Here is a 13,231-nt window from a genome sequence, read left to right as displayed (position 1 = left end):
GGTAGAAACAAAGAAAAGAATGTATTTACCTGGTATCAGGAGTGAGATATCTCCAGTTCATTTGTGGTTGAATTAAAATTGCGATCCAATTTTCTTTTGAACTCCAAAAATGCTGGAGTGAGGCTTGACTGCATTGTCACATTGACATTAACTCTGGACTTATTTTCCTGCCTGGAAAATTGTTGTCTCCGGGTTATCTTTTTTTATCAGGAGTGAACCTTTTTTAGTACATTTACATTTTTCGTTCCTTGCCTTGTGTTCTGATATTTTTTTTATCATATAAAATTGGACAGTGTAGGATTTGTTTACTTTTCAAAATGAGGTGGGAATGTCGATGAAGTGGAAATCGAATATTACTCAATATGAATTGGAATATGTATTTTACTTTAATTTATGCCTTAAATTCTACTGCCAAAGCATTTATTGACGAAGACTTTCACAAAAAACATCCAAAAACGTTGAAAATGATTTCAAAAATGCAAATGACGGTGGAAAATACCAAGTAACCATTTTGTGAGATATATTGAAAATACTTGTCTTTGAAAATTTCAAGAAAAGAGCTCATTGTGGTTTTCTGTGCATTGTTAGTAGAAGGACAAAAACACCGAGATGTTTGATATGGAATCTATAATGATATCAGATTTTACCGAGATTATGCCTACCCATAATTATTCTGCTGTTGAAACAGAACATTTGAAAAGGATAAAACCATGGATTAAATTGTAAACCTTTAAGTTAAATAGCTGCTGATCCAGTAAGCTATATCTGCAAATCCTTGAAAATTTTGCAAACAATTGCTCCGGCCACCAAAACTCGTGGTTATAATTAAAGAAGTCACCTCATTAACAGGCGTCTTAAACTAATTAAGGCATCTTAAAGTAATTGACAGGCATCTCATTTTTTCTTTCTGAACTTCAAATATTAGTTTTTACTACTGTCTGTTATACATACTATATAAGCAGCACTAGCCTTTTTCTGATTGTTTTAAACTGTCTCTCTTTTGAAGTTTCTACAATATTTCTCTAACTGCAGCTTCGGGTGAAAATTGTTAGTGGTATAATTGATAAAAACTGGTGTTAATTTCTTTTTGTATTAGTAAGGAAAGGGTAAAAAAATGATAGAGTGGTTGGCCAGATATGATTAAATAAGGTGGTATCCAAAATATGCTCTGTATGTTATAAGGAGATACCAAGCTTCTATTTCTAAAGCCCTATGTTTTTATAATGTCGTTCTGATTCAGAGGACTTTCCTTGCAATGATTAGCTTTTGTAAAGAGTACCACTGTAATGTGTCTCTAAATTTATCGTTTAGGTTGGAGAAAGCAATCAGCAGCATGACGACAAATGGCAGTGCCTTGTGGACGGGAGGCTCCCTGATCTGGATATGATTCATGCAATCATGAAAATGGCATGGGCCGCATCCAGGGGAAGTCTTCATCTCTTGAGCAGTAGCCAAGGAGACCCTGAGGAAGATCTGCTGCAGAAGCTGCATGCCATGTACCTGCGGGATACAACCTCTAAGCCTATCCCTATCAATGCTCTCTCCCCAGAAGCCATAAACCCCAGGCAGCCAGATGGGGAGGATGTTCTAGGTGAGCGTCCACGTGGTTTCAATATTTATTTTGAAAGTGAGGTCAGGGGTCTAAACATGGAATCTTGAAAACATGGAAAATAACTGGATTTCTGACTGGCTTATTCATATGGAGTGTCTGATTGGTCATCTTTACTTTCATTATCTACAAAAAAAACTATCAAAATAATATAAGATTATCTAAAAGAGTACTATTTTTTGGCAAAATTTTTGTGAAGTGGGAAGTTTCATGAGACAGGGCCAGCTTTTTATTTTATTCATTGGATATTTACTGCTGGCTTTGGCAGCAGTAAATCTACACACACGATAACATCTACATCCCTAACTGCCAACCTAGAGGTTGCTGGTTCGAATCCTGCCCTGGGTGAATTTACCACCATTCAGGGCATGGATGTATGTGCAGGGTTCCCACTCAACCGTGAATGAGCCGTGAATTTTGTCTACCGTGAAAAATCCTGGAAAAACATGTGAATTTCGTCATTAAACATTTAAAAAATCTCTCAAACTTGATTTTAGAACTACGATAAACAGATGGAAGGAAAAATCTAAATGTCCATCATATTTCAACGTCAGTCAACCGCAGACACTCCACGAATTTACGTGCACACGTATATTCGAAGCACAGTTATTGGCTCGTGTGCCATAATGACACATTGACCTTAAGCCTGTACCAAAGACTGGTAACCAAAGTATTCATTAACCTTGGCAAAAATTCAGACACTTCTTAATTTTTCTGGCACCCGGGTCCCTCCATTTTCCCGCTGACAACCTTTAGCGAGACCTGAATTTTGCAAACGATATGTGACGTCCGGAGAGATAGCACGCACATTCATTGCTGCATTTGCATTCACGGCGTCTGTCGCGTTTGTTAAATTTTTAGTTAACGTGCAGCCGATGATTGTTATGCGATCAATATTTCTGCCTAAAATGGTTTATCTAAAAACTGTGAACTTGACGACATCTGGACGGTGAAAACCTGGAAAAAACCGTGAATTTTATATTTTAGCTTGAGTGGGAACCATGATGTGATTGTCAAACAAGTTAAGAGTGGACTATTAAGTCCTAAATTTGCTCGTAATAAAGATGACATTATTGTTAATGTATTTAAATAGGACGACGGTGGGGCCAATGCTGTTTGTTTGCTCATGAGAATTGCTCTTTTAGCAGGAGTTGCTAGGCAGAGGTTTCATTGTATCAGGTAATGATTTATGGCACTTAGAGTGGGCAGTTAACTGTTAAATGTATATTAATTGATATTATTGTAAACAAATTGGGAAGCATAGAAATTGGTATTTACCAATATTATTGACCTCCACAATGAACAGTACTGAACATGAAATAAGGGTGTGTGGTCACCAGCTGTTTCTGTTTTATAAGTTCAGAATGAAATGTGTCTACTTTTGGTTGTTATTTTGGGAGGTAAGCTGCCCCCGTCAACTACCCCCAAATTTGTGACTTCCTTGATGTGAAATAGATCCATTTCATCAATTGTTTTCTGTCACTCTGTTCTTGTAAAATTTCTTTTTAATCTTGCATTATTGTTGAGTTGAAATAACTCATCAGGTGAAAAAGATATGGTCCATAGTCATGATTTTATTATCATTGTGTTATTTTTTCAATTACAGTCTGTAAAGAAGCTCTTGAGGTGCTTACGATTGCCTTGGTACTGAATCCAAAGACATTAGAAGTATTAACCAAGGAAAAATTATGGCACTCATTCATAATTGACCTGCTCCTACTCTGTAAAAATAGGTAAGTAGTTTTCCCCAGAATTTTTTCATGCTTTTGGATGTCGTGTCTTTTAATATTGCAGCTCAGTAAAAATGTACTTAAGATTATTGTCCTCAGTTTATGACATCATCCTCAATCCTTAGTGGTGGGAAGCTTTGTTTTGTATGGTTATCTAATTTGTAACTCTGCTAATCTTCTAAAAACTAATGTCTAAAGAGTGTGTGTCAACAAATTGAAATTGGAACAGGAGTAACTTGTTATATATACATAAATTAATCATCTTAATAAATGGTATAGTGATGACCTTTTGGTTGATGGCTGAATAGGTCAGTACTAGTGTTGAGTTTTATGCTGTGGATTGGATGATGCTCAACTCTGGTGTTTTTTTCCTCAGGATGGTGCGCACAGCAGCTGCGGAACAGTTTCTCCTTATATCAATGTGGTGCAGTGGAACACAGCAGCCACTTCAATTTTGCATTACCCTTCTGTTTACTGTTTTAAATTCCATAGTGGTTGACAATGCTCGGAACTCCCATGAATATTTTCAGGTAATTGCTTACAGCTTGTCTAGTAAGAAATAATTTTATGCTTGGTTATCATTTCTTATGTCTTCATTTATGTTGTGAAGGATTTTCCAGAGTTATAACATTGCATTTCAGTAGCTATCGGTAATGTGATGTATGAAGGGCATGAAAAATTCATAATGCACATATCCCCCTTTTAGCACTCTTCATTAGTTACATTAAAAGCAGGTGCTAACTTGAATAGCTCTATTTAATTCATCCCTGAGATTTGGCTTCATCTGTTGTTATTTAGCAAATTCTCTTCAAAATAAATATCATGTGGTTAAAATTGGTTTTTAAATGATTTTAAATCATTTATAGATTGTTTTTATTCTATTAGTTGTAAAGTTTACTGTTCATTATGAAAAAATAACAATAACTGCTGTGGAGCAATAGGCTATATCTCAAGCCATGACTGATAGGCAGATATACGAAAAGACATTTTTAAGTCAAAGCATGGCTCAGAGCTACAACTTGAAAAGTTTATGCACTATTATCAGTGTAGTGTAATACTTAAACGATGTCTTATAAACCCTTGATATGGATCCAAACCGATCCAGGTAGGTGTGATTTTGACGTGCTCTATAGGTAATTATGTTTCACTAAATGTATTCAAGCATCGAGTAGTGAACATCTTAGAAGAATCAAGTGAATATGCCTTAAAAAAATATTCTGCCTATCAAAAATACATGCCTATAAAATTGGGACGAGCACAATGAGCTTCTCTGATCCAAACTTAAACAGCTTCCCGTGGGCCCGGCCGAAGTCTAATTAAGCGAGAAGGCTGCATAGAGCATTTCAAAACAAACAGCTACTATGAGCGTCAAGGGTCTATGCCACCTAATAGTGCAAAGAAATGAAAAAACACTTGTGCTTTGCCTGTCTGATCCACTGTGCCCAACTTTAAGGGACTTATTTACATATAATTCTCTTACATATAATACAATAAGGTTAAGGGACTTATTTACATATAATTCACCAAATTCTGATGAAGCATTTGATATGTACAAAACTCAAAACATATTGTGATATTTCAAAATCATTTATTCCTTAGATTTTGAAGATTTAAACTATCTTATAAGTGTAAAATCATTTGATATATCACTTGTAAAATTAAGTTTTAATTTCATTGTTCTTCTGTTGCAGCTGTTATGTAGGTTATTAAATTTCGCTTGCTGCTCTGGTTGTCCACTACCAACTGCAGATAAGCTTCTTAGCAAGGAAATTGAATGGCTTAAAAAAGTCAGGGTAAGTACTAGCAATAGTTATTATTTTCTTGCTTGATTTGTCATTATACTATCTTATTGAAGTAATAGAGATTTAATGTTTTGTGCATACAAGGTGAAAGGGCAAAGCTTTGTATATTCGACATAAGCTGTTTTAGAACACACAATGAATTTCACCTCACATGCCATAAACATATAATATAATACATTTCTATGGAAAATACCTAGTTTTATCTTTTCGTCTGGAATGTGCATAATTTTAACCAAGATAAACCTGGAGATATCAGTTTTAAGGTTTTTTTATTAGTACTGCTATTTGTGCTGTTTGCCCTAAAGTAATGAGTTATTTTATCTTTTTATCATGTTTTGTGTTGTAAGTTTATAGCTGTATTTATTAGTAATATCTCTGTGTGAACTTTAAATGATTGACACCTTGTTTATATTGGCAGGAAAATGTGAGGGAAACTGGAGAATCTCAGGTAGATGAGGCTGTGCTGGAAGGACATTTGGGTATTGCTCGTGAACTCCTTTCTTTTATGTCTCCTGAGAAAAGATTTGAAATCGGGTCTGATGAACGAAAAGGAGTGAATCTTATTAAGGTGCGTATTACCACATATTTGGTGTGAAAATTGACCTTTTTTGAGCATATCAGCATTATCATCAATTGGTTATTCATTGCGATACCTAATCAATACTTATACAGTGGGCTCATTCACCAAATTTGTGCCTGTTAGTGCCATTTTCAAATCAATGAGCAGTATTAGAGCTGAAGCCTTGCCCAAGCAGAAACATGACCTCATCTCTCCAATGTAGGGCTCTTCCCTGAAATTATCTCTGACACACATTCTGAAATAAGGTGAAAATTTCTCAATGAAAAGAGGCGAATTGAATTAATGTACGTATACGATATGGCAAAATAGCCTTTTCTGTGTTTACTGTCTCAACTGCACAAAAGGTAGTTGAATTGATACATTCATTTGAGAATTAATGGTGAGGAACTCTTAAGAAGTTAGTGGAGACGGCAGGCTCTGAAATGGAGAAAAGTAGTGGTTCCATCCATTTATTTGGATGGTAGCTCTTTTTCTGAAGGCTTTCAGACATTTTTTCCTTTCCTGTGCAAGGTTATAAAATAAAATAATTACCTCCATTACTGCACTAAGCTCGATTGGAAGTTCAATTCATAGTGCTCAAGTGTGGGTCCACTTTTAACAGAGTTTGAATATGACAAAATAAATGTCTGGCCCCCTAAACTTTATTATTTATGTGCTCCACTGTAAATACTGTGAAATTGGGAGTCCTTAGTGTTTACGAATTACCGTATAAGCATGTGTAAGAGGTGCACCCCTATTTTGAGCATCGAAGCTATGAAGAAAAAAATTTTGCGGCATTTTTTTAATACTATCAGACGTGTTGCAGACGTATATTCGATAACTGTCAAAATTCCAGTATGCCTGGAATCGAATTTTCCTTTTTCAATATTAATTGAAAAAGGAAATTTTGATAACTGCGGCGGTAATAGCGGCATAAGAGGGAGTAGAAAGACTTCCGATCCTCTCTTCGCATATGCTGTTGCTCTACGATGCTTGTCCTATTCGCGAACAATTTTGTTTAAATGCTCTCGCTGGAGTATTGCAATAGAATTGCAGCCGTGGAAAATTTTAAGGCAATACACGACCGGCACATAGCATGAACCTTCCCAAGAGCTTGGACAACAATCAGGGCAATCTCAGCACTGTAGGATAATAACCACGTCGTAGATTTAATGGAGCCACATTCGGCCCTCCATCAGCCAATGCCTCTGCCTTTTTTTCCTTTCCGAGACCCCACAGGAAAATAGGAAAACATCAAGTTACAGGGGAACAATGGAAACGTGTTTCATCCCTACCCCGTCTCACCAACTGACCTTGATCGATCTCTCAGTTTATGGAGGCCAAATGAGTGATGAGTGGTGAGTCATCTACTGAGCCGGAAGATATCTCGATAGCTTTCAATAATTGTAAGACATGCATGAGGTTCAAAAAAAGAAAGAGATCTAACACGACGCATATCTGACAGAATTTAAGTTTTTTAAGCTCTAATTGTTTGACACAAAGATTAATAGTTACAACAAGGCTACTAATATTCAAAATAGTCCAAACAGGACAATTTCGGAAGAAACAAGCGTAGCATAAGCGCATGCAAACAAGATGAGACGGACTGGAAACTTTAGGCAACGCAAACTGCGTATATCACATTGCTGCGCCTTCGCCCCTTCGCTTTGAAGGCAACGACATCACATGCAAGATCGGACGTGTTCTTCCGGTGCTCCTTCACTCATAGCCTCGTAGCTTGAAATACGGAGGGGAGGGAGCGCGCTCCTTCCCCTCCGTATTTCGTTGCTTGCTTCGAAGACTGGATCGCACTCCTTCCCCTGGACCTCTCCTTCCGCGCTCTTCACTTATAAGCATTTCTGATTTCTTCTATCCACAATTTAGTCCAACAATGAATACACTTGTTTGAATTTTTTAAAGTCCCGGTTTTGATACCAATATAATTTTCAGTTGCAATAATCCTCATATTAGCGTCTGAAGATGATTTTTGGAAAATCAGGTCCTCAGCGTAATGGAAATTACTCGGCAAGACGGATATTGACTATTAACCAGGTATGTCCTTCAAAACTACCCGTTTGATAAGCGATTACTATATGCAGTATAAATGCCGCGGGATGCCCACTCGTGGCAGTAAATTTAGCGCGCCCTCCGGAGCGAAAAACCCTGCGCGATCTTCCATGTTCACCTCTGGGGTACCGACGTGACGGCGCGATGCTTACAAGAAAAGCAAACAGGAGCATTTTAAAAATAAGTCACTAAGGGAGAAATTCCCCTGCCTGCCGCTTGTTTTTGACCTAGGGTTTCAGATGACTGACTCATACTGGAAACCAAGGCCACTCAGTTCCCCTTAGACTTGCGACCGATGAAGGGGAGGGGGGGAAGATAAGAAGTTTGTGTAAGAGGCACATCCTCATTTTCGGCTGCAATTTCTGGGAAAAAAGGTGCGCCTCTTACACGCGCTTATACGGTACATTGGTATCTTCCAAAAGGTTCTGAATTGCCTTCAGGGTATGCTAGAAGTAAGATTTTACTTGGCTAGACTGAAGATTGTTGTGGGTATCATCTTATTTTATGCCTGCTTTTTAATTTGATACCGTTTTATTTATTTATTGAAGAAATCCTCTTTCCTCCAATCCATCCATAGGAGTTGGTTGAAGACTTTGTGTTCCCAGCCTCGAGGTTGATGGTTCGTTTGCAGCAGACAGGCGAGCTGGAAGGAGAAGGGAGTGATGGTGGTGGACCACTAACCACGCCTGTCTGCGCATCTCCTCCTACTACAAATGCTGCATTTGATCTTCTTGTTGCTCTCTGTGATCACTGTGTACCTAATATGCGCCTCCTTGTTCAGATGCTGACAGACATGTTTTACTCAGGTGAGTTCATTTTTTATTTGATTTTGATTGTCATTGTTTTTCTTTAGCATAATTAGCTGGGACTGATTTTAATAGCTGTGAAACTTAACCATAATTTCATTTTTAATATGCCATTATGTCAATTTTTATGCTAGTGAAATCACTTCACGTACTGCAACTTTCAGGGCGTGTGATTTCAATGATTGTATTACTTTGGTGAGATATCTGGAAAGCATATTTTTTCTACGCCATTATGATTTTTATATTTAATTCTCTGCTGCTAATTTGCTGATGGTAAGATTGAGCGTGTATGTAGTTGTGAACCGGGGAAGCAGAAGAGTGAAGGAGAAGGTGAAATATACTCCAACTTGTTCTAAGCATCTCAAAGCTATTTTTTGTTACCTTTACACATGATTTTTTTCAGTATGAACTCCGGAACACTTAGTCAAAGCAGCAAAAATATAGGCATGACTCAATTTGACTTGCAGCCGATAAAGTGGAATGTGTTGTCAATGTTTGATTACCTGTTAGTCATTAGAATTTTTTTCATCAGCCTTACATTTAGCGAACAAGTAAAATTTTCTTTTCCTTTTATTATTAACCTGTTTGTTAATAATCTCCCCTTGTTCTTTATAGATCGAGAAGAGCCCCTTGTTGAATGGGATTTTCTCCCCCCAGTTGGTCCACGGCATCCCAAGGGTTTTGTGGGCCTGAAGAATGCTGGAGCTACATGTTATATGAACTCAGTTCTTCAGCAATTGTATATGATTGCAAGCATTAGAACTGGTCTCTTAGCAGCTGATGGTGCAGCAACAGATCTCTCTGAGGACTTCAGCGGAGAAGATCGTCCTGAAGGGGAGGTATGCATTAGAAGTTATATTCTTATTCTTCATTCCTCTATTTATATTATTAAATATAAAGTAGTAACACTAAGGATGATAGGAATTTGGTCCTACTTAGTAGGATGGGCATTGGTCATTTTGACCCTTAAATGTTGTGACGTTACGTCGTAAATCTAGTTGATTTTTCACGTAGGCCCAGACAAGGGAAATACTCCAACCGTCGGTCACAAGCTGGATCAGGGAAAGACTCCACAAACAAGAAAAACAGCTCACAAGAAAAAGGTAGCCAAAAATAATTTACGAGTTAATACCGTTCGATATCTATTCAAAATAGAGTATTCTAAAATCAGAAGTATTACAGAAAAGAATGATAGTAATTCATGATGCCAAAGGAAACATTACCAGCTAAATACCAGCCGAATAATTGCTCAAAATTTGCCATGTCTCACTAGACATGCGTCCTCGACCAGGGCACGAGCAGAAGAGGCTTGCCTATTGCAAGACGAGACAGGAATTTGAGGGGAGGGATTTTTCCAGGGAGTGGAGGGGTAGACAGGCGAATTCAACTACTGCGCCACTGGTGCGTCACTGCCCCTGTAGAACGGCCGCTCCGCAAAACATCATTCCCTGGTTTTGAGTCAACAGCATACCACCCAGAATTTTCCCCTCAACTTCTGGGTTTGAGACATCAGTCGAATCAGAGGGATATTCATTGGAACACATGGAGGGGAAGGAGATAGTGGGGTGAGGTGTTGGAGGGAGAGAGTGTTGTGATAGGACAATGGTAAAACTTCTCACTCCAAAGTGCAATACTATGGACTTAGCACCGATTTCCCCTTGCTTCCCAAGGAGTAAGTATTCCTCCGCAGTAGTCCTATATAAGTCTTGGATTGCAGGTAGGCTGGTTCGGGGCTGTTTCGGGGCTGTTTCAGTGGCTGTTTCCAGAGGCTGAGTTTCCAGAGGCAGGGTTTCCAGAGGCAGGATTTTCCAGAGACAGGATTTTGCGAGACAGGGCCTTTTTGCTACAGGCCTTAGCGCGAAAAGTCCTTAGCGGGAGAAGTTCTGCGGATAAGTTTGGAGGAAGTTCGAGGAATTTCTGGGGGGGGGGGGGGTACCATAAATTTTGGGGGGGGGGGGAACACTAAAAAATGCCACAATGTCAGAGTGGCATCAGAGCCCTGATTGGCCTTTGTTTCTCTTGGTACACAAAGGTTCCTTCCTTTTTTTTATACTTTCAGATAAGCTCATATTGGAAGCTGATTTTAAGTGTATTGGGCCCGATATTAAATCACTGACAAATGAAATTTTTGCATTTGTTGGTTCAAAATTTTTATGCTATTGTAGAAATTTGAAAGTATCAAAAATTTTATTTTCATGCATCAGTTTCAGTATGCAGAAATGGCTAGCCCATCATGTGATGTTGGGGAGACTCTTGATGCTGTTTACTTATAAAATTGCATGGCAAAGTTCTGGAAATTATCATAGTCTTTTATAATTGAGAGTCCTTAGTCAAAATACATCTTTGTGCAATGAGTGTTTGCTAACACTCCATAGGAATGACTAATATGTGCGGGTATATATTAGTATTCCCAAAGCTTTGCAGCTGACAATTCTGGTGTTTATGATATACTATATGCATAGAAATACCTGCTTAAATCCTATCTTTGTCAATTTAGGGGAATATGGAGTCAAGTGATAATGACTGCAATGATGAAAAATCTGGCTTGGAAGAATCACGCAAAGAGTACAACATTGGCATTCTTAAACAAGTTCAAGCCATCTTTGGGCATCTAGCCTACAGTAAGCTCCAGTATTATGTACCCAGGGGATTATGGAAGCATTTCAAGTAAGTTCCCTGCTAACCTTTTCTAATGGAATACATGGAGTGTCATGTAAATTTGTGGGCACTTATGCCTTTCTTTTTGTGCCTTCAACTCATCTCTGTCACAAAATGGTTGTTTGAAGTTTGGTACAGCTGATGGTGTGTTGTTAGGGATTTATCTTACATCCCTAATCTTCCCTGATCAAAATTTGTGCGGAAATTTTTTACCTCTCATTGAATTCATTGGAGGAAAGTACATGGTCTTTTGCAGGCTGAATTATAGGTAAAAGCATTGGTGCATCAAATTTCTCAGGTTCATCACTATTCCTTCTCATCATTTTGTTATGTCGGTACTTGTTATCAAGAGTATCATTGCCTCATATAACTAAGTATTTTTTAAAATATGTAAGTGACTTCCTTTATCAAATACCTAGTTATTGAACTTGATTTTCTTAGTACCATGAAAAGATAATACCCTTGTTGCATGGTACCCCAAAAATTTCTTAATCCTGGGGATAAAAATTTTCGGCTGCCTAGCTCTTGCCTTCAGAATTCATTCGGCAGTTTCTTTTCCTTTTCCCATTATCATGACTATCCTTCATGCTTCGGTGCAGCACCCCTAAAAATGTTATCTGGTAAAAATTGCATCAACCGAGGCAGCAAATAGGAAATGCTGCAACTATCTTAAGTCACTATATTCAGTATTTTACTCCGTTCAGCTTATAATTTTATTTTAAAAGCCCTTGGCATTGGTATGAATGAATTCATGAATTGGAATGGTTGGTTGGTTTTTTTGGATTGTTTGGTGATTTATATCCATGTTTCATGGATATTATCTCTCTATATATTTTTATTGTATAGTTTAAATAATTCCTAACTCAGCAAACCAAAGAAATTATTTTTGTGTGGGTTAGAATTTGGTTATTGTGTCACATCATATGCTATTGGGCTCCTTATTTCCTTGAAATCTGCTTGAAGATATAACCTCTTACATTAGCTCTGATATAACCTTTATATTCCCATTAACCCTGAATTTCTGATTGTATACACTTCCTATCTACTCATTCATATTACTATTGATCCTAATAGTTCAGCAGAATTTTGCTATTTCTTTCTTGCGTGGGATGGGGTCAATATTAGTAATTGTTAACATTTTATTCATATCATGTGATTCAAGTTGAAGAATGTAAACATTTGCTGTATGAATTCTTAAATATGTGGGAATTTCAGTGAAGAAAATTCGAAAGCAAAGGTGTTGACTTTGTGGAAAATAATGATATCCATAGTAACTAAAACAATCACAGATATGATTGCCACACCTCAAACCATAGTCTGTAATCCTCTCGGAAAGCACCAAGTCTTGTTTCATTCCTTAAGACCCATGTCATTAATGATTCTGAATCAATGATCTCCTACTCTATATTATTCCAGAACATTTGGATTGAATTCCCAATTGATGCATGGGTAACTTGTGTTTGGGAGTGATGGAATTTCTTCAATACTTGTGTTATTTTGGCATGAATGAGTAAAAGGGGGCTTGATTCTTCAGTTAACTAACTTTGCCCTTTCCTCTGATGCATGTCCTCCATAGTTGAGCATTAAGTGAGGCACTTTGATTTTTCATATTGGTAAACAATTTTTCAGCCATCATTACATTGGAACTCAGCTTTACCAATCTGTACTGCACAGTGGCACAGCGAAGGGGGGAGAAAACCCCCCCCAGAGCTCAGAGAATTTTTTAAAGTTTAATCCATTTTACCTAATTGGATTGATATTACTAATAGAATCGTGTAAGGATGAATAAAATATCCCTCAGAAAGCCATAAAACTCGCTATTTTGAACCAAATATCGTAAAAATTCCGCAATTTAATAATTTCTTATCCTGGTGGGTATACTATACCCTACACACCCCGGTATTAGTTGCCCGTAAACCCCTCCCAGCCTTAATTCCTAGCTGCGCCCCTGGTACTGCATGCATGTTGAAAACATTGGGCTCTTAGCACCTAAGCCTCTA

At 37.7% G+C, this 13,231-nt stretch overlaps 1 protein-coding gene across 5 annotated transcripts in view; it reads left to right on the top strand.

Moving 5' to 3' along the window:
• Positions 1 to 13,231, top strand: part of LOC124160175 (probable ubiquitin carboxyl-terminal hydrolase FAF-X) — an 86,425-nt gene that overhangs the window by 47,446 nt on the left and 25,748 nt on the right. For all 5 annotated transcript variants that reach the window (XM_046535938.1, XM_046535939.1, XM_046535940.1 and 2 more), the window contains 8 exons: positions 1,312 to 1,591; positions 3,216 to 3,342; positions 3,716 to 3,869; positions 5,031 to 5,132; positions 5,560 to 5,709; positions 8,345 to 8,573; positions 9,189 to 9,412; positions 11,071 to 11,240. In XM_046535938.1, coding sequence (XP_046391894.1) covers positions 1,312 to 1,591; positions 3,216 to 3,342; positions 3,716 to 3,869; positions 5,031 to 5,132; positions 5,560 to 5,709; positions 8,345 to 8,573; positions 9,189 to 9,412; positions 11,071 to 11,240 — 1,436 coding nt within the window. The remainder of the gene's footprint in view (positions 1 to 1,311; positions 1,592 to 3,215; positions 3,343 to 3,715; positions 3,870 to 5,030; positions 5,133 to 5,559; positions 5,710 to 8,344; positions 8,574 to 9,188; positions 9,413 to 11,070; positions 11,241 to 13,231) is intronic.

This window comes from Ischnura elegans, chromosome 6 (genome assembly GCF_921293095.1).
Source record: "Ischnura elegans chromosome 6, ioIscEleg1.1, whole genome shotgun sequence".
NCBI classification, from domain to species: domain Eukaryota; kingdom Metazoa; phylum Arthropoda; class Insecta; order Odonata; family Coenagrionidae; genus Ischnura; species Ischnura elegans.
This window is presented reverse-complemented; position numbering and strand designations above follow the sequence as displayed.